Source organism: Catharus ustulatus, chromosome 1, assembly GCF_009819885.2.
Source record: "Catharus ustulatus isolate bCatUst1 chromosome 1, bCatUst1.pri.v2, whole genome shotgun sequence".
NCBI lineage: Eukaryota > Metazoa > Chordata > Aves > Passeriformes > Turdidae > Catharus > Catharus ustulatus.
Window position 1 is genome coordinate 42208084 of NC_046221.1, and position 21431 is coordinate 42229514.

The following is a 21431-nucleotide window of genomic DNA, read 5'->3' on the forward strand; positions in this document are numbered from 1 at the left end:
TCCTAATGGGCTCAGCCAGTTTCTCTGCAGAAATCAGCAGCAACAGCTTTGAAGGCATCTGTGCTTGTCCTTTTTTTTCTCCTTCTGCTTTTTGTTGTTTTGCTGACTGAGTGCTTCCATAACAATCTAGTAACACATATTACCTTTACCCATATCCCACTCTCTTCTCTTTTCCAGAATGGAGTCTACAGAAAAATGTGAAGTAGTAATTCAACATTTTAATGGCAAATATCTGAAAACCCCACCTGGTCTACCAGGTAAGTCTAGCCATCATTGTGAAATTTAAAATTCACTGAAGAGTTTGGAATACAGAAATACTGGAATTTATCTGGAGAGTGGCTTAAATTACCGCCTCTGCTAGGAGGGTGTGTAACTTCACTGGCTGAAGTCTATCCTTTATGACCCATAGGAACTTTTTCTTACCCAGGTTTGTATGCTTTAAGCATTTATGCCTGACAAATTTGAGCATCATTTTTAAGAACATATAAAATTCATGTTGTCTCACTGTGTTTTTTCCTTTTGAATGTTGTTGGTGGTTTTTTTGTTGTTTTGTTTTGTTTGGTTTTTTGTTTGTTTTTGTTTTTTTTTCCCAGTTAGTATAGAGGCCACATAACTAAATGCAAATGATTTTCTAACAAGCTAGGAATATCTTATATAAGAATATTAGCCTAGCAGCTTCATTATTGATTATAAAATATCCAGGTTGGAGCTTTATATTCATCACAGTTACCACTTGGTGTTGCTAGCTACTGTTACCAGTATTAACAGCAGTAACTGTTTATACTGAGGATATTTCAAATATTAAATTATTTTCTATAATTTTTTCTCACCATAACTTAATGAAGACTTTCTCACAATACCCTTAGAACACATTGTGTTCTGTGTCACATTGAAAGCCAAGTTCCAGCTATTATTTTGCTTTTCAAATCTTTAGCTATCATCTGTGCATTCATCAGCTGTGCAAAGTTTAGTGATCAGTTGCTTGATACTTGCTGCTTGGCAAAACCTCTCCAAGGCCAGAAATTTGCAAGGATTTCTCCTCTGGGTTTTCTGAAGGGCTGCATTAAATGAGCAGGAAATACTTGCAAGAATTGTGTCCTAAGTTGTTATCTCCCACTTTTTTCCCCCTGGGTTAGTTTAAGCTATTTCCTTTTTTGGTTACTTTCATTAAATTTCTTCTTATTCGTTCCCTGGTTTTTTATGCAGAAGATGTACTAAATACTCTAATTAAAAGAAAGCCATCTGCACAGCTACAGTGTACAGTAATTGAATGCTTCAATGTACTTATAAATTTTAGTCAGATCACCTTCGTGAAAGAATAAGAATCTTTTAATACAAACTGCAACACTCCATTTTAAAACTGCTTTTTCAGAAGTAGTCACTGACAATTTTTCTCAGCACCAGCTAATAAATTACACTACCAACTTTGTCAACTGCAACAAACTTGGGCTGTGTAGAACAATGGGATGAGCAACATAGGCAGAGAACTTTAACCTTTGGTTTGCCTTTCTGTATGCACACTGTGAGTCCCAGCAGTAATCCGTTTAATATCATAGCAACACCCAATGGAAAGAGTGTGAATAGCAAGTAGTCAGTAAGGCTGGCTTTGTCAGTATAAGCCTGTGTGCTCCATGGTCACATTCCCAGTTGCCTCAGAGAGGACACATCATTGGATCCAGTATTAAAGTAGAATATTCTTACAGAGCCTGCTTGAGACAGAAAGCTGAGTGGTAAAGAATGAAAGCTATAAAATGAAAATTATTTCCTTTTTTTCTTCTCTTTTTAAAATTTTTGAATAATCAGGAATATAGTGGATATTCAGTATGAACAATGTTGGACATCAAAACATGAGTCTTGATAAGATAGCGTGATTATTTACTTCTTGCTATCTCTTGTTTTAAGAGATGCATTGAAACTGGATTTTAATGGCTACAACTTTTGATGCTTTCTTAAAGGACATAAATCAGCTCTAAGTTTCTTTAAGAATAAAAGATGTCCATGTGGGAAAATTGTCTACTATGTTTCTCTCATGATTGTTGTTGTCAGATGGCATTTAGTTGCAAGGATTATTTGGGAAGTGAATGTATTAAGGTTTTAATTTACCTGAGTACTGTTCAGATGCAGATATAACATAATGCAGCTTGGGAGAAAGTCACTGAACCATTAACTGAACTCACTCAACTATGCATGAGGTATCTGTAAGATCCCATTTTGTCCTTGAGTTTTGGGAGGCAGATTTTGTATCTCCAAACACAGGTAATTAGAACTTGTCATAAGGTATTTGGTCCACATAAAAGAGGCTGTTTGTGCCTTGTTATTAGAGTAGGGCACTCTTTAAATCCACAATTAAATGATTTGTTGTATTAATTCCTCTTCTTCTTAAGAAGGCAGGGCAAAAACATGATCACCTTAGCAGTGGGTTTGACTCAAGGGATCATTTACATTTTATCCAGTTCAAAAAATTATTCACTCCTAGTTTTTTCTTGTTGTAGATTCTTGTTAAGGCTTGTACTCAGTTTCTACATCTGTGCTATGAACCTGTATTAAGCCTCTCAGCAAAGATAGATTTTGCATGAAGCAGGAAGGAAAATCAGGTCTCTTAATGTACTTGGAAAATCACAATCATAATCTGAAAAGAATCCTCCCAGCATCTCAATAATTGGCATAGAAGGAGAATCATCTCTAGTTTATTGCTGTGACCTCTTTATGGATATCCGTTAAAAAATGAAGGACCAGAGAATATTAACGGAAATATGCAACACCATCTGTTATTAACCTCTGCTGTTCAATGGCCTGATCTTACTGCAAGGGAAAATGGATCAATCATTTTAGGGTTAAATTACATTGATTTTGGATTTTCAGATGGATTTCTTTCAGGTGTAGCAGTGAACTGAAAGGAGTCTTTGCATTTTTGTCCACGTCTCTCATCCGAGCTCTATCTAATGTTCTGGTTCAGGTTTACCAGCTAATAGAAGGTTGCATGAGGCCCATAAAGAATGAAATCAGCCTGGCTGTTGGCCATGTGCTACTGGCCTGAGGCAGTGGGATTATGGACCAGACAAATCATTCTGGCAGCTCTCCTCCATCCATCCTGGCTTCCCCTGCTGGGTTCCCTGAGATGTGATCCTGGTGATGCGTCACCATACATTCTGTGGATGTATGTTCATGAGATTAGCATGTTTAGAGGCTCTGACTCTGGCTTTTGTGCTAGACTAAAGCATGGGCTATGACTTAGTTATACCTTCCCAAAGAGTTATCTCAAACACTAATTTTGAATACAGAGCTCTTTTTCCACGAGTTTTTTTCTTGGCAAATGAGATGTAAATGCAGTTGAATTTTTTAAATTTGGTTTTTTTTTTGTTGTTGTCTGGTTTGGGGTTTTTTATTGTTGTTTGTTAGAAAAAAGTTACAAGAGAGTAACTGCTGTGTACCTAGATGTTTGAGTCTAGCCAAGAGTCACACATCTAAGTTGGCCCAGGCCAACAAAGCAGCAGAAAAGAAGTGTTACAACTGCAAGGAAAGGAGGGCACACAGGGCACTTTGGAGGCTCTGTTCTCTGTACCTTCTGAAGCAAAAATACATCCTTCCCTGACTTTATAACTTCAATCACTGTCTGTTGTTTCTTAAAAACTGTAGAACTGACCACTTGGAGCTCCAGACCCCTCTGCTTCAACTCAAGCACAATATAAAGGTTATTTTCTGCCTCTTGAAGCATTTTGATGGTCAGTTGTATAGTGCCTAGGTAAATTGAGCTTCACTGTGTCTGTGTTAGTGAATCATTCTCATTAAGGGGACTTCTCCATTCAACTAATGACTTCATTCCATTCCAAAAGGAATTGCTCCACTCTCTTGCTTGCTCAACTAATAAGCATTTCATGATGTTCAGTCTTAGACTTACAGTACAAAATAATTGGTTGTTCCATAAATAATTAGCTAATGTCTTTGCATTTCTTTCAGACTGAGAAAGCACAGTCATCTCCAGAAATCTCAATGCTTGGCAGATTCCATGCCAACTTCATAAATATTCTGAGTAGCTTTGAGTGATTATTATTTTAGTGGGTTTTATTTGTGAGAGGTTTTTTGTTTTCCCTTTATTAGCACTGCCTTCCTGAGATAAATAGACCTGCACTGCCTGGTGGGTATATTTTCATCCTATGGAGAATTCAGCCCCATGTGAAACTAATGGTATAGGCCCTGTATAGCCATGCTGAAAGTCAGAAGATGAATTCTGTGTTGCTCTACATCTCCACTGAGATGTGAAGAGCACTACTAATAATGAAAGTAGCTCTCTCTCAGTCTTTCTGTACTGCATCTATTTTTGTTGGTGAATTGGAGACTTCATATGAAATCCTGCTAATTTATGACATTTTGTGGTTACTGAATTAAATTAAAATTTCCTAGCTCATGTCTCAGTAACAAGTTGGCTTCTCTTTGGAAGGGCAAGTTTAGGATATGATATTTAAACAGTTTTTGTTCATGTCCCCGTATCCTTGGATGTTTATAGATTTTTTTTTTCTCTTTCTGAATAAATGCAAAAATCTAAAAAGTTCTTACTTTTCTCTATGCAATTTCACAGGAACGTGCCTCAATTGTGATAATTACCCTCTGCTGATATGTCCATTATACTCCCTCACAGCATTTTCTGGTTGTGATAGCACTTCCTAAATTTCATTTACTTTGTTGATACTTTGAGTCATCAGAGGACATTGGGCCAGTTACTTTCTCAGAGAAAATTTAAAGCAAGTGAGACACGTGAATTAGATGGTTAAGAATCTTCCTTTTCTTATTGCTAATTGAATTACAGACACCTGACAAAAAGAAAGAAGAGGGAATTATTATCCTTGAGTGAACCTCACACGAACCTCACCATTAAGAGCTTCACAAGTAACAAGAGCCTGTGTCATTTTGATACTGGCTTTTACTAGAGTAAAAACTCTTAAATAGAATGAAATTATCTGCAGTAATACAGACGTATTTGCAAATACCTCATATCTTGCTTTAATCATTAATGGGCATGCCTCTTTTTTTTCTTCTTGCGAGTGTTCCAAGCACTGCATTTTTGTGGATGCTTTTCACCAAAATCAATTGGTATTTTCTGCCTCTATGCTTAGTTTAAATATTTCTCGTAAGACGTCTCTCAGGTTTTTCCACCATGGAGAATAAATTCGAATAGTTAACCATTACTTCAGGAAGTAGACTTAGAACTTGGAATACTTTATTTAGAGCAAAATGTTTTCTAGGATATTGTGCCTTAAATGGTGATGAGGAAACAGTATTCCAGCTGAGAGTTAACTGTGTACTGGATATTAACAACATTTTCCACTGTTTTTCTCTTAGTATATGAACAAATACTGTCTTGTTTGTCATTAGTGATGCTATAAATTGTTTTTCTGAGTGAATGAACTTAAAATGTTTTGTTTGATAGCTTTTTAGACCCTGTCTCTTGGTACTTTATCTTTTTTAATTTAATTCTCTGTTCATTTATATAGATAACACACTGAAAAACTCTTCCAAATATTTCTTCCTGGGGCATTTGTGTAGCTGTCTGTATATATGTATATGTTTCTGACATTTTAAACTAGATAAAACAACAACCAAAACTATAAACCAGGTATTGGTTTGTAGATATCTTAAAACGTTTGTTGAATGCTGCAGAGAACCAAGAATAAGTGGATTCTGCCAGATTTTCTACTGGTAATACTCAGTGAAACTAGTTCAAAAAACTGTTATCTTTTACATACTTTGTATTACTTTGTAACTAGAGGTAACCAAAAATGCATTAGATCAGTTTGTTTGTGATATCACAGTAATTCAGGTCATGATGTATAAAATAGCATTACTGCAGTTTGGATTAAAATCTTCCACTTGTTTTATACGAATGAAAGTTAGAGAACAATATGGCATATAAATGAGAAAAGATTATTCCTTTTTTTTTCTTCCTGCCACAGTAGCACCTGTCATATATTTCCTAATATTTCTAAAAGTCTGCAGCATAAACAGAGAACTGCATTCCTTTCTCATTTATAATATCTAGTAGCAATGAACTGTGCCACAGTTTAGCTAAACTAATTTCAGTATATACTTTTTTTTCTTTTAACTCATGGGCATATTTTGCTATTAAGAGTGACTATGTAAGTCTTCTAATTCATAAAATCTACTCCCTTTGTGGGAAATGGTGGATATATTTATTTAAGAACAAAGAAGTCCCTTCTATATGCTACTGCTGCATAACCAGCACAGCTGAGAGTGTGTGCACTGAATTCTGTCTTGCCTCATACATCAGCAGGAGAAGTGTCGACAAGTTTCTGGTCCAGGGACAGTGCTGTTCCTTGGATGCACTTGTAAAATCCAAGACAAGACAGACGAGTTGCGCAGGTGTTATGGCAGGCAAAATTTATGAGCCAGAAAGATTCACAGCTTGAATTTCAGATTGTTTAGGTCTAAAGGGCTGGCAATTTAAAACAAAGCAATGCAAATAAATAAAAACATGCAAATCAGAGCATGAAACAATGTGGAACATTGTAAAGTTATTTGTACATGATTCGGATTTCAGGGAGGAATTCTGCTTTTGCATCAGCTGTGACCAGCAGTGGCACAACCCCTCCTGTTTCTTCCTCTCCTGCATTACTTCATTAGTCCCTTCAGGACACTTTAAATGATGGAGTACATCTGCTTTGCAGACCCTACTGCTGCAGTATAGTGTTGTCACACCTGAGCCAACTAGTTTAAAAGTCATTTAAAAAGCCAGCTTGAGCAAGGCTGAGCACAGACTAACCACTTGAGCTCATAGTGTGTTATGCTCAATAATAATAACACCCAGCAAGTGGTTTGCATGATCTTATGTTTTTTCACTGAGGAAAATTATTTCCTTTTCCGGCCTTTCATAGACAAATTCTTCCTTTCCTCCTGCCTCCCTCACACTTTTCCACTTGCTTACACATTGAACACTTTTAAATTTAAAGTGTAGAGAAATTTATGTCAGAAGTTTCAATCTTCTTTACCTTTACCCTGTAAATTCCAACTAAGCTGAACAAAGAAGTTTTATTGAAGCTTAACAATGTGCAAATAGACATTTTTGACACACTTCTTTGGGCATCCATATTTCAACCAGAAGTGGAAGCCTCTGGGAATGGATTTTCCAGATGTCACAATAAAATTGGAGTATTGAATTTTCACATGTTTTTGAACACCACTTTAAATCAACAAACATCCAGGAGAGGTATCTCAAAGTTCCCTTGGGTGGCAGACAGCCTCATGGAGGCTCTCAGCTGGGTTTATCCCATCAGGGCTGGTACAGAGAGTTTTCTACAAAATAATTTTCACCAGCAGAGCATGTGAAACATTTAGTAGGTTAAAAGAGAGGATATGTACCTGAATTTCTGAGTACTTGTCTGAACAGAAGTCATCCTGCAGGTGCTTGGTGTGTCCTTAAGCATTTTGTGAAAAATTTGGCATTGATGCCTTTAAGGATGGACTTTGTAGTGAGAAAGGGGATGTCACAGGAAAATTAGGGGGAAAATTACACAGGGCCCTTTGTAGTTTTGTCTTTCTGCCTCCCTCCCTCCAAAAGTAAACCTATCCCTCGCACCAGAGGAGCATTGAGAACTCTTCTGCAGGCCCTTCTCCCTGAGCATGAAGTGACCTGAAGTGTCTGAAGTAGCATGTGAAGATGTTTCCCTTTGAGATTCATCCTGACAAAGTAAGATGAGTGGTATCACAATAGCAGTTTCCATATGTTTTGAATACCAGACGCCTCTCTCTTCCATATGTTTCGAACACCAGGAGCCTCTTGCATACTTGAAGTCTCTCTCTCTCACTCTTCTCCAATGGTGCTGCAAAACAGAGAAAAGCAATTCAGCCTTGAAAGCACTGGGAAAGCAGGAGGCTAAGATTCTACTTGGTTTTGTTATTTGTTTGTCACAGCAACAATGTCATTATGCTGGTCAGCAGTCCTGAGCAGCTGTAAAAGCTCCATTTCTCAGCCATTTCTCTGAGCCTTTATTGTTTGAATGGCAGCATTTGATCACAAGATCATAGAAAGGTCTTTCCCAGGTTCAATCACAGGAACTTGAAAGAAGGGCAAAGCAGCCTACATTTTACTTGGGCTGCCTCAGTGTCTATGATGTGTCTGCAATTTGTCTTCTACAATGTAAGAGACATCAAGAGGGAGGGGAAAGGTGATGGATATCTGATTTTACGTTTGTCCTTTTTGTTAAAGCTCATTAAAGCAGCATTTTATATGTAGCCTTTACCCTACCACCCAGTATATAATCTTTCAGTATATAGTATTTTTGGAATTGCTGCTGTTCAGCAAAGAAAAAGAAACCAAAAAAATGAGAGGAAAAGGGCAAAGGAGTAATTTAACTTTTAGATTGCATAGATATGGTAGGAAGAAATAACTTTCAGACGCCAAGTTTAACAATCCTTACTTCACATAAGACTTTTACATTTGAAAAATAGCAAATTTTAATAACATAAGAAATACTCCCCAAAACAACTGCAAAGATATATATCCCAGTTGTCATGGGTGGCTCTTCAGTTACAGTGTTGTATTACTGAATACAATTAGCATCGTTCTTAATTAGGTTACTGATTACACAATGAATTCACTGATTCTGAAACTCTTTTTCCTCTTTTTCCTTCCTTTCCCCTTTTCCTATTCATTTTCTTTCTTCCTTTTTTTTTACCGTCTTCACTTTCTCCCCTCTTCCCTTCCTTCTCCCTCTGTCCCCCTTTCAGTAAATACTGTAACTTTGTGACCATATGTGAAGCTTTTTAGTTCAGAGGTTATCCTGTAAAAATTTGGAATATGTATTCATATTCCCAGCAACTTCCTAACCGTATTCTACTCTGGATTTCCCCTTCCAACTTCACCCATGGTAACAGCACCCTGAATGAGCACCTGCCCTTCAAAGAAATTCTTCATCAGCTGAATTTTACATTACAGTGTAATGGAAACCTCAGCATTTGGAATTTTCAAAAGAAGCCTGGTAGCATAGGAGTAAATATGTTGCAAGAGCCTGCATTTCACTGATGTAGGAGTTGATGTAACTGGTTATTTTCATCTCTAATTTATCTTATTTCAGACTAGCCTCAAGGGTGGCTCTAATAGAAACTGGGGAAAAGTGAGCTGGATTCTTTCAAAGCATTTGTCTCGAATGTGAGCAGTTGCACCAAGAAATTTGCCTTTGCATTAGGAGGCTTTAATTCCAATAGGTGTGTGGTGGATATAAGTTTAGGTTGAGCAGTTCCTTTTCCATATGATTATCTTTGCATAAACATACTGCATATAATGTAAGAAAAAACAGTCATTAAAAAGCTTAAATGATTTATTTTTTGTGATTAAGGTGTTGATAGGAAGTTTTTCACTTATATATGTTTTGTCCGTCTGTAATTTCAACCAAATATACTGCTTTTGTTTATCTCATGACCTAGGCTGCTGATATAGCATTGTATAATAGGAGCTGCATCCTAAGTGGGATGTAATTTCAGTGCTAAGAAAATAAGAGATGTAGATGGGAAATAATAGTTGAAGATGGAAAATATTGAAGATATTGGGATTTGGGTGTGCCTTGAATTTAATTTTAATTTTCTTTTTTCCCACGGCATTGTTTGTTTGCTGACTTTGGAAGAATAAAAAATATGCAGCATCCTAAAAAAATACATAAGGGGTGGTCTGAATCAGGATTCTGCTGTTCTGATCATTTTGTGGGATCATTGATGCCAGAAGGTTTTTCTGAATGCCAAAGTAGTGACATAAAGGAGGCTTATTCTGTAAGTGGGTTGCATATTACTCCTCTGGTATCTGTTACTAATTTAACATTTTGGGCATTTTTTTAATTAGTTTGAGTGAGAGTTATGTCAGTCCCGTTAATTTTCAGGGGTGCTTAGGTACTGAAGTATTTTAGGCTTAATTGAAACTATTGACCATTAATCAACATTAATGTAACCAAGTGAATGAAAATTGATAGAGCCAAACTTTCAGACCTGGGAAATAAAACTGTTTTTTCATCCAACAGAAATAACTTGGAATCTGAAAGCTTCTATTTGTCGCAAAAGAAAGATCAACTCAGTATCAGGAAAAAGATGCACCCTTGCTTTAACTCAGGAGTTTCAAAAAAATGCTAATTACATTGATTTTGATAGTGGCTTTTGTTCAACAGATGTTCTACTCCTAGGAAACACATGAGGGCCACCAACATAGTTCAAACAGACCCCCAGAAAAGAGCAATCACCACAAAATGGCTTTCAGTCATCACTGATGTGTCTAAATCAATGACTAATTTGTTATCTCATTACCATTTCTCAAGCATCACATCCTGCACCTAGCAGTGAACACAAAAACATTTCTACCTGATTGCTGCGTATCTTCTAATAACAAACACAGACTTAATTCTATTTATTTTCATTCTTCTAACTTTTTGCAGGGGAAAAACAATATAGGCAGAGACTAGTACTAACTGCTGTACAAGATTGCCATTGCAATTAGCCCATTTTCCAGGAACACTGTGATTCCCAAGCAGTCCAGTCTCAATCTGAAACCTGTAATAGTGCCCTGAGGAGGTATCGGGAAAGGCTTTAGCCAGCACAAGTACATTTAATAAAAGTAAGTGTGGCTGTCAGAACTTACAAACACTAGTTAAGAAGTCAAAGTAACTCAGATAGATAACATAGCTGTTGGATTCCAGACTGGGGTCTGTTGACAGTTTATGTACAACCTCTAAGAGGGATGTGGCAGGGAAAGATTAGGCAGGGGAAGACACGATGCCAAATCATTGGGATGTCAGTCCTACTACACCTGTGAGCAGAGACCTTTGGAAACTCCAGACATCATGCTTTCTGTGAGGGAGTTCAGCTGTTAGGAATATGGCATATTTGGTCTTTTGTTTCATCCAGATTTTGTAATTATTTTTAGTGTTTCTTAAACTTCTGCTTTGTTGGTAAGAACTAGCTTAACCTGTACGAGCAGCTACTCAGGAAACAGCTGACTGGATCTCACTTTCCTTGCACCTTGCAGAGAAAATCTTGATTAATAAAATGGTTGTCCATCACTCTTCCCTGTTCCCAGCAGGCTCAGTGCAGTGTGTCTTCCCTGCAGCTAGCATTGCCTTGCTGTCACCATCTCTTTTATGCCAGCATTTCAAAAATTTCCTCCATGGGTTTTGAGCAGCCTCAGCTGCACTGAACTTCTTGTAAATACAATCCTGGCATCTCTATGTCCTATGCCTGCAGCACTAGATCAGACACCGTCTGCATCCTGTCACTTATCCTCTCCTGAAGAAAGGGTTTTGCTGCATGATGACACAGCACAGATTCCTCCACTCTTGGTAGGCAGAGTGAGCACCAATGACTTTGACCTAGAGTCTGTCTGTTGTGTCCTTTTCTCAATGCAGAGTCAAAATTGATTAATGTTTTAGCCTGAGACAGGTTAAACAGCAGAAACCTTCTGTTTTCAGATAAGCTGTTAAGATAACAAGTTTGTGTCATTGGAGGTAAATCCGTGTGACAGTTTCTTCTGTTGGTATATCCCTTTTACTTGGGCTTTTCAAGCTCTGATACATGTGAAATATGCTGACTTGAATATGCCTTGCATTGTTGCTTTTTGTAGCTGAAGATACAGTCCAAAAGCCTACGAAAATTTGAGTTTGTGCTCCCACCTCTCATGCCAGAATTGTTGTCAAGCCCTTTTTCCATTAAAGCTGATTCTCTCAGGATCGTGTGCATGTATTAAAAAAAAAAAAAAAGTATATATTTTGGGTTTATTTCCCCCTGAAATCTCATTGATGACTTTGATTGAGAAAGGTTTCTTAGCACATACTTAAATAACCCCTACTCAAATTTTAAATAAATGCTTGATATTTTACCTGAATAGCGGTGATCTCCTGAGTCTGAACCTTTTGTATAAATATTAGAAGAGTATCTGGGTGAGAGAGCAAAGTTCATTCTCTAACATCTGCCAAGGTTTTGAATGATGGTTTTAATTTTTTTCTTAAAGACAAATGAAAGTTAAAAGATTTGGATAAATCAAAATCAATTTACCTGAATTGGTTGAGCAATCCAAGTACTTTTCTGAATAACCAAATCTTTAGATCCATATTGACAACTTACAGTAAAAGCAGTTCTGTTCTTTTTATACTCAGAATGCTTTGGACATTTTTGATTGTTCAAAATGCATAGCTATTTCCCTCCCATTCAATGTCTCTAATATTTTGTTGTCTCACAAATGAGTTAGCTCACTGAGTAATATATAGAAAAATATTTGGCCATTCTTTGGCAGCGAAGATGAGACCAAATAAAGAGAAAATACCATGCAGGAAGTTTGGAGTGCTAAGAATAATAAGAATAATTATTGCATACCTTTTTCATATACGTTTTCACTAATGGAGCTCAAAAGAAATCTGGTTTTTAAGCCTGCTTCTTAGTTCAAGCTCATTAACTCTCCTTAAGTCAGATTGTGTTCATTTTGATGGTTTTGATGGATTTTATTTTGGTTTTAGTGATTATAAATCTGTTTTCCTAGGCAATCCATTTTAAGGAATTAAGTTTCCTGATATTTTACCATTGTGTGCAGATTTTTGAGACCACTGCTGCCTGCATCTTCCTTCTGCATACTGCTTTTAATTTGTTGGCATATACAGTAATTTCACAATTGCAAGCCACATCTCCTGGTGTCGGCAACATTTCATTCTTTGTCCATACATAAGCCACACCTGATTATAAGCCGTTCTGTCATTCGCAGCAAGGACCCGCGTGCAACAAAGTTACCAATTAGTAACAGAATCATGGGATGGCGGGGTTTACTGGCTCGGCTCGGGCCATGCGGGCTCGGCCCGCTCAGGGCTGCCAACGGGGCCAGGTGGCCCAGCTCGGTGATGCCACTCGGCGGGGCCGCTCGGGGCCGGCTGCCGCTGCTGCTGGGCTCACTTGCCCTTGCCCGGCGCTGCCCCACGGCAGCAGGAGGGGACGGAGCCCACTTGCTCCTGCGGCGGCAGGCGGGGGCAGAGGCCCCCTGCCTGCGCCCTGGGCCGCGGGGCCAGCAGGAGGGAGCCCCCCACCTCTGCCCCGAGCCGTGGGGATGGCAGCATGGAGCCCCCCGCTTCCCCTCTCCCCCGCCCCGTGCTGCCGGCACGGAGCCCGCCTCCACCCACTGTGCAACAGAGTAACCAGTTTGTAACAATCGCGCAATCCCGGGTTTTACTGGCAGGTGCTCGGCTCGGCACCTTGGCTGCATTTCCAGGGTTGGAAATTTCAGAAAATTTTTCACATATTAGCCGCTCCTGAGTGTAAGCCACATTCCCAGGGTGGGAGCAAAATTTTAGTCAAAATGGTGCGACTTATAATCATGAAATTACTGTACTTTTGTGCTGAAATACCTGTCTTTTGGAATTAGATCTCAGCTGAGCTGGATGGGGAATTGAGCCATGAACGTTAGCATTCACTTGCCTGAGTTAATTTTTACAAGCTTCTGCAATTGGGCTTAGCCCTTAGAAAAGGACTTGTGTTCCTTTCAAGAGGATTTCCTTTTGCACTTGTGGCACTTTAAAGGTCTGTCCCTAGTATCTGCCAAAACCAAAATAACAATTCCTTAGGTATTTCCTGTTTTCTCATGTTCGGAGCTCAAAAGCATCTATCAACTTAAAACAGTTCCTCCTCTTCTGTACTAGCTTTTAAAAGTTGCATTAGTCTTAGAAACATCCAGTTTTCAGAAAGTCCCCTTGACTTTGACATCCTGATAGATTTTTCTTTTAATATTTGGTCTTTAGTTTCATTCTTTCTGCTGTGCACTGAAGTTTTTTCACTGCTTGTTGCCTGTTTGGAAATCTCAAAGCTCTATTCCAGACAAAAAGGCAGCCTTTAAGATGCTCAATCTCCTCTTTTGTCAAAATTACAAACATGCTTAAGGCTTTTTCCAGATCCTGGACTTAATTTTCTGGTTAAAAGACTTAACCTTCTTTTTTTCCTTTTTTTCTTTTTTTTCCCCACCCTTATTTGCCTTTAAATAGTTTGCTTGTTTCCCTGCGCAGTGAGATGACAGTTCTGAGAATGTCTTTGGGCTTGTGAGCTCACAGGAAGAGGATGCTGGAGAACAAGCACTTAGTAGCATCATCAGTGCTTTCCCATGGCTCTTACTGCTTGGTTGAGAGAAAAGATTCTTATCTACTCTATTTATATTCTTCATTATAATTATTGCTTTTTTTCACTGTACAAAAATAAAAAGGGGAATGCTTGGAATCTCTGACCCCTAGATTCTAAGTAGTATCATTTTAATAGCCCACAAAAAACATTTTTTCTCCTGAGACTCTGCTTGTCACAGTCCAGTACTCTCTGATCTGGTTCCTTCAGACATTTCACATGAGAAGAGATTTGTTTAAAGATACTTGACATTATGTGGTGTTGTGATTTAGAAGAGCATTACAGTGAAACTACAACACAAGCATGATATGGCAATCATTTTGCACAACAGAATCAGAATAAAAACATCATTCCCAGGGCCAGTCTTATGCTGCACTATCATGATGCTGAACATTCCCAGTCACTGCAGAGGAACGTGTGGCTCAAAGCCAGCTTAAACCTAATGCCTTTTTTTTTTTTTTTTTTTTCCACAAATTTCTCTTATTAGCTGCCTATGTGTTATATTTACACGGGCCTGAAATTTGTAGACATTTCCTCCATGGTTCAGAAGGAAATTCCCACACTTCGGATTGAGTCAGGGGACTCCATTTACACGAAGTGATCGTGCTCCTTATCTAAAGCAAAGGGCTCTTTACCTTCTGGGTGTCATTTGTGTTGGGTTCAGTTCAGCTTTCTTAAATAGGCTGTGGTTGCCTGCATATTCTTCACTGAGCTTCCTGAGCACATAGGTCACCTGTGCTCATCTCCTAGTCCAGGCTGATGAGCTGTTGATCCATGATTTTCTACTCTGATCTCAGGCCAGCACCAGTGATCATTGATGTTGCACAGTGAACTTAATCCATTCATCACATGTATGACCAGCCCTCTTGCCTGGTCACAGTGAGGGTGGGAGCGTATGCCTGTGGGGAATGCTGATGAGCTCAGAAGCCTCCCTGGGTTCATTTCTGTTGCTTTGCTTTGTGGGGTTCATTCCATTGTCATTTACACAAGCACTGGTGATAACTTCTGTACAAAGACGTTGACCCTGGTGTCCCTTTTCTTAATCTATTGCCTTTCTTTGCCAAGGACAGCAATCCAGTCCGTGGCTCAGTGGAGTGCCTCTTTGGCATGCAACCCCAAGGTCAGCAGCCTCTGCTTTCCTCAATCCTGCTTGTTCCAGGTATCCTTGCAGACATGGAGCATCAGAAGACCACTCTGATGGTCACTGAGATGGTTGCCCCTGCATGTGACTCCCAAAGCAATCTCTTGATATCATGAATTGCCACACTACCTTACTTCTGAGTCCAACAAGAGCCACAGACCCCTCTTGCTGGCACAGAACTCACCAAGCTCCTCATCCTTGTAGTGCTATGAAAACTTGGTGACTGCCAGCCCTGGCCTATAAACTGTAGTTTCTTCAATAGGTCAGAGGCAGCAGGACCATTCAATGTTCTAGTGCCAAACATAGGTTTTTGAAGATATTTGATGTTACGTTAGATTTTAATTTGTAAGATTCATGTAGCAATATGTGGAAATCACAACACAACCATGATAGAGCAATTGCAATGCACAATATTGAATCACAATACAAGCCTGATTCCAAACATTCGTGGTTTTTTGCTCCACCATGACAAAGAGGGACATCTTATCTTCATTAGAGAAGTCCCAAACACTGAATAAAACGCAGCCTGGAAATCTTTGGATGGCCTGCATATTGAGGCAGTTTTACTATTTGTTTCCTAACAGTTCCCATTCTTCTGCTTATTTGTAAGAATCAATGTTGTCATTTTTTTTTCCCTCTACTAAGTCATAGGTTTCATTTTAGCCATTACTTCTGAAAGAAAAATCTTTATATTTCAATAAAATCAAGAAGTTGTTGGGGGAAGAGGAAAGCCTGCATAATGCCCGGAGTTATTTGGAGATTCAGAGTCAAAGACTCTAGGGTAATTGTGCGTGACATTTCAGATCTGAGATCTGTCTGCATTGGGAAGGGGGACAGCTCACTTGAAACATTTCCCAGGACCAAGGCGTTTTCTGGCTCCATCAGGAGTTTCAGGTTTAAATGGCAATTCAGTCAGATGTGTTTTGTGCCATCAGCATGCGGATGCCAGCTCAGCCGTGCAGGGACAGGGTGGCTTTGTGTGCACTGGTGGGAAGTTACACCGGAATGTAAGGCTGCATGTGGTTAATAGAGTATAAAATACTATATATAGTATATATAATACTATATATACTATATATATATTTATATATATTTAGTCATCATGATTGAAGTGAGGCAAAAGCAAGCCATGAAAGTTAATTTTTAATTTTCCATGTTAAAAAAAGGGAGAGCGGAAGTAGCCTGGAAAATATAAGCTATATATGTATGAAGCTATCCTAACTTTTGCTGTACTTGTGAACAGTTTCTATAGGGAGCATGGTCAGCTTTTAAGCTGCAGCCACAATGTGGAGAACAGTGGGCATTGTGCATTCAATTTTCTGTGCCATGGTGTTGGAGCCAGGGATGTTGATGAAATCTCATAATGAAACATGAATGCTTTGAGCAGTTGAACACAGTTCAGCAAAGCAGAGCTGAACTAATGTGGATTGCCTGTAAACAGATAATTGCACTCTCTTGCTTAATTGAATTTTCCTGAAAGTAAAATAGATTTTGGTAAAGTCCACCACGAAAATGTGTTCTACATGATGAACCTGTATATAGGGAATCAAAATACAGGGGAGAGGGAGGGTGTCTATCAGATACACAGATAAGGCTTGAGGTTAAATTGTTACAAAAATAATAAAATTTCCACATCTTATGCAATTTATGTCTTTACCCAGAAGGTTTCCCATTGCTGCTGGTGCTGTTATCGGTAACCATCTCTTCATAAATGGATTAGAGTCATGGAACGTTATTAGGCCACAAAAAGTTCTTTTGTTTTTTCAGAACAATGTTGACATGTATCATTCATACATGGTTAGTTTGCATTTCTTGGCTAGCAGCCATTCTAAATGGTAAAGAGCACACTACTGGACAATGTTACGTTTTGGGGTCTTATTTTAAAAAGGAAAAATCAAAGAATCCTTTTGATTCATGTTATTTCTCATGAGGCTATAGTTTCAAAGGCTTGGCATTTAAGTTATGTCATCATAACCTCCTCTGTTCTTTACTTGCCTCAAGAACAATTTTCTCATTAAGGAGAGGCTGGATATTCTCAAGAATATGCTTTTTCTTTGAAAAAACTACAAATTTTCTGATTCCCTGATGTGCTGTTGGCAAAATTAACAATACTAGTTTGTGGCTTCATTCACAGCTACTTTCCATTGGGCATTACAGCCTAACTCTTATTTACAGTTCTAGAATTTGACTTTGGACTCAGAAATCAAAAGCTTGGTACTTGCTTTTTCTCTATATGCAGTACAGACTGCATTGAGGAATCAGGCAGACGTATGTGATCCCTTCATAGCTGTTTCCAATGAAAGCTGAAGAACCTAGGCAGAGAACCCGTTACCTGGTTTGTGGATGTCCTTTTGGTGTAGATACCTAAATTAAAATACCTGAACATGTTTTTCAAACCTGAAGACCACTGAAAGTTTCACGGCTTAACATAAACTTCAGAAAATCCTGCTCTAGACAAGAAAACAGACAATGTTAATAACAGAAATACAGGATGGAGGGAGTTCCATCGTTTTCTAATTCCCTCATTTGGTAAAGTACATGGAAAGAAGACAATTAAATGTTAATGAACTTAAAGAATTACTACTGTCAATATTTGGTATAGGTAGAAGCAGTGGTCCAGAGTTTTTTTGGACCAGTGGACAGCCTTGGTCTTCTATCAGCCTGTAAAAGTTTTTAAAGGTTATCATGTCACCACCTTTTTGTTTGGAAAGACCACCTTTAAGTTTGCTGTGAAAACTTTGTTCTCTGGTCTCATGGTCAATGAGAGGTGTTAAAACACACTGTCTGAAAGGCATTCCTAAAATCCTAAAATACCTGGCTTATTTTCATGGTTGTTCATAGAATCTTGATTCCAATGCTAACAGCATATTTTCCTTAATAAAACCCTGTCCTTGCAAGGAAGTAATCCATCCCCAAGTTAATTTTAAAGTTTCTTGTTCACTTTAAATATTTCATTACATTAATTTTTCAAAGCAACAAAACAAACATTCATCAAGTGAAACTAAGCATGTCACCCTTGAATCTGTACATCTGTTGCTCTCCTACTGCTTTTCTGCATAATTCATTTTAATACATTTAAAGTGTACATCTCATTAAAATTCCTTACACACATTTATGTACACAATTCATATTTAAAAAGGAAAAAAGGTGGGAAAGAGTTTAATGGCAAGGAGGTTCACCAACATGACTCTTCCATATTTTTTTGTCTATTGAATGTATTCTAATGGACTGCCTTTAACCACCTACCTCAGCAGACATTGTCATTTGCCTCTCTGAGTCTCTCTGCGTCACCCCTTTAGTGCCTTTAGAAATTTGCTGCAGGATGTTTTCATTTACTCCTTTGTTCCTCTTTAAATGCATATATCCTCTTCTCTTCGTCCTCTTTTCATCACTTGATGTAATTTATGTCCACAATGTATTCTGCCTCAGTCCTGCTATCGGCCAAGAAAACACCCTTTAGATGCCCTAAGGAGTTCTTGTGGGCTGGCTGGGGTGCTGAAAAGGATTTTTGTTTTTATTCCATTCATCATTTCTTTTCCTTTCATAATTTCTTTGTCAGTATTTTCAACCATTGCACTATTTGATTTGGTTTCGTTTATTTTAGTATTGCAGAGTTATTGTATCTTTTAAACCAGATGTAGAAAACAAGTCAGTCTGGTAGCTTGAGGTGGCGACCTTTTGAAGTTGGTGACTTCTTATTTCAGTGGCTGCTGAAATTTGTTCTCTGAAATCCCTCATAGGTGTTTAGGATTATGTGTGATTGTTAAAAGCAATCATAAAATGTTATCATAACACTTGAAAAACCTTAAGAAAAGCTTATAACTGCATAAGAGGACTCAAAATGCTTTGTCAGGAAAAGAAGGACCATATTTGAAAAGAAGAAAATATAAAATGGTAATTTAAGGATTTACCTTCCAGAATCATTCTTTGGCAATAAATGACATTTTAGGTAAGTAGTTTATGTTTTCTTTGGAATTTCACATTTAGCTTTTGACATGTGTCACTTAGAAACCTCATGAGAGATATATATGCTAAATGAAATTCAGAAGTAGCAATTGTTTACTTGAATAACCTTTGTCCTTCTTAGAAATACGAGCTGAAATACACTGACTGAAAAAGCTTATTCTGAGTTTACGAGGGAATCATCTCTCTGTTTCCTTTTGGTGATACAATGTCAGTCAGCGAGGAAGAGATTGAAAGCCATATTTGAGCCCTTTAAAAAGATTAAGTAAGGTGCATTCAGTCACTTTGGTTTCCTTGAAATGGAGTAACAGAAAGTGCAGCTGTGAAGGGAAAATTGAGAGGGTTCCCTTCTGAGGAGAAATTATTTCATTTAATCCCCATTACCTAGTTCCGAATAAGCAGCACAGGTTTAGCTTCAGCAGTGTCAAATATAGGTTAGGAACTATGGGAGATGAGCTCAGCCAGCGAGGTGATGGGTCTGGAGGCAGCTGAGCTGCTGTGCTCTCCTTGCACCTGAGGGAGCTTTTGGTCTCTAAAGAAGCAGGCAACCACAATTTTAAGGTGCTGATTGTTGTCAGATTAATTAATCCATGTTCAACATCAACAGGAAAAGAGTTTCACATGGTCTCTAAGTCTGTTGTCTGGGTTGCCCCTATAGGGGTATTTGTTCCTGACTTTAGACTACTGCACTTGTTTTACTATGGGACTTTATCTGGCCAATTATCTACTCCAAGCTTTATCATAAATACAACAAACAATGCATGCTACAGCAACAGAAAAGGTGGAGATTTGGAGCTGACTGGGAAGACAGTGGGCTACAATAATTTGTCTTCGTAAGATCATCTTAGTGTTAGGAATGACTGATGGAAATTCCTTGTTTGTTCTTTTCCTTGGCAGTTGTGTGTGCAGCAGGGTTTTGCATTAAGGGTGGGGACCATACCATTTGTTTCAAGGTATTTCAGCTACTGGAAGCATGTGAAATTTCAAAGAATGAGTAAAGTTCACAGGTTGATTTTTCCCAAGTAGTGCTAGGTAATTTCATATGTATCCCAGTGAGATTAATGAGTGAGAATCATGCAATATATTTTAAGAGACTCAGGATGGGTCAAATAATGTTTTCTTACTGTCCATTTGTTTCACAGATGTTTACAGTTTGCTTCCTGGAATTTTCTTATATGTATTTGATATGGGGCACTGTCTGTGGCAGATGGGGCATTGGTCTGATCAGGATATTTCTGGTTTGCCCCAACAAGAACTCTCTTCTGTCTGGCAGCTGCGTTCATTTTGCTGTTCATTTTTGGCTTGCATAGCACTGCATACAATGAAAGGGGGACAAAAGCTGCCCAAACTCTTTCTCATTATTTTTATGAGCTAGAAAACTGAACCAAAAGTGTTTCTTATTCTGAACTCCTAATTGAAGTCCTAATTAGTCTATGAACCCAAGTGATTTTATGCTTTTTGCCCTCTCACTACTTATACTTCTATTTGTTCTGTTGCACCAGCTTTATTTAATTTCATCTTAAACTATCTAATACTTTAATCTCTTGATGTCAGAGACAGGATTTTTCTATGTCTTGGAAAGCTCCCAGAAAAATGAGTCTGGGAACCATCAAGTGCTACTGCAGTGCAAGAAATGGCTGATTAGGCTACGGTCAGGTCAAGGGCTACTCCTGATCAAGAGAGAATTTCATGTCCCCTTTTATTAAACTTCAATGATGTGTAGCATACTTTAGTCAATAAATAGCATTTTGCTGTTCATGCCCGCTGGAAATAATACATGATGCTGCAAGTATTGATCAAAGAGCTCTATTCTGTTAATCCCTCTGCTTGTAGCAACGTTAAATATTTACAGATTCTCCCTTAGTCCTCTGGAAAGGGTTTCAGCCCTGCAGAGAATGCTCAGCCTTTCTGCTTTATACATGTTTTACATGTTACTCTTTTTACTTTTCTTTTTTTCCAAGAGCATGTGTATGGCAAAGCATTATAAGATCCTTGCACCAGTTTAAAGCTTTATTGCATAAGCGTGTTGTGAACGTATACATTGATTGGGATGGTGTACAGTTTCAGAATTAAGAAAGGAGAATACCTCAGAGAGAAATTCTATCAGTGCCTCATCAGTGGCTGAGTTACATTAAGGACTCTAAGAGGCTAACACTGTGCCGTACTGTGAGATGACAGATAACAAAGAAGACAT

At 38.3% G+C, this 21431-nt stretch overlaps 1 protein-coding gene across 10 annotated transcripts in view; it reads left to right on the top strand.

Moving 5' to 3' along the window:
* Window positions 1–21431, top strand: part of RBMS3 (RNA binding motif single stranded interacting protein 3) — a 721470-nt gene that overhangs the window by 575303 nt on the left and 124736 nt on the right. For all 10 annotated transcript variants that reach the window (XM_033057439.2, XM_033057463.2, XM_033057428.2 and 7 more), the window contains one exon: window positions 178–257. In XM_033057439.2, coding sequence (XP_032913330.1) covers window positions 178–257 — 80 coding nt within the window. The remainder of the gene's footprint in view (window positions 1–177; window positions 258–21431) is intronic.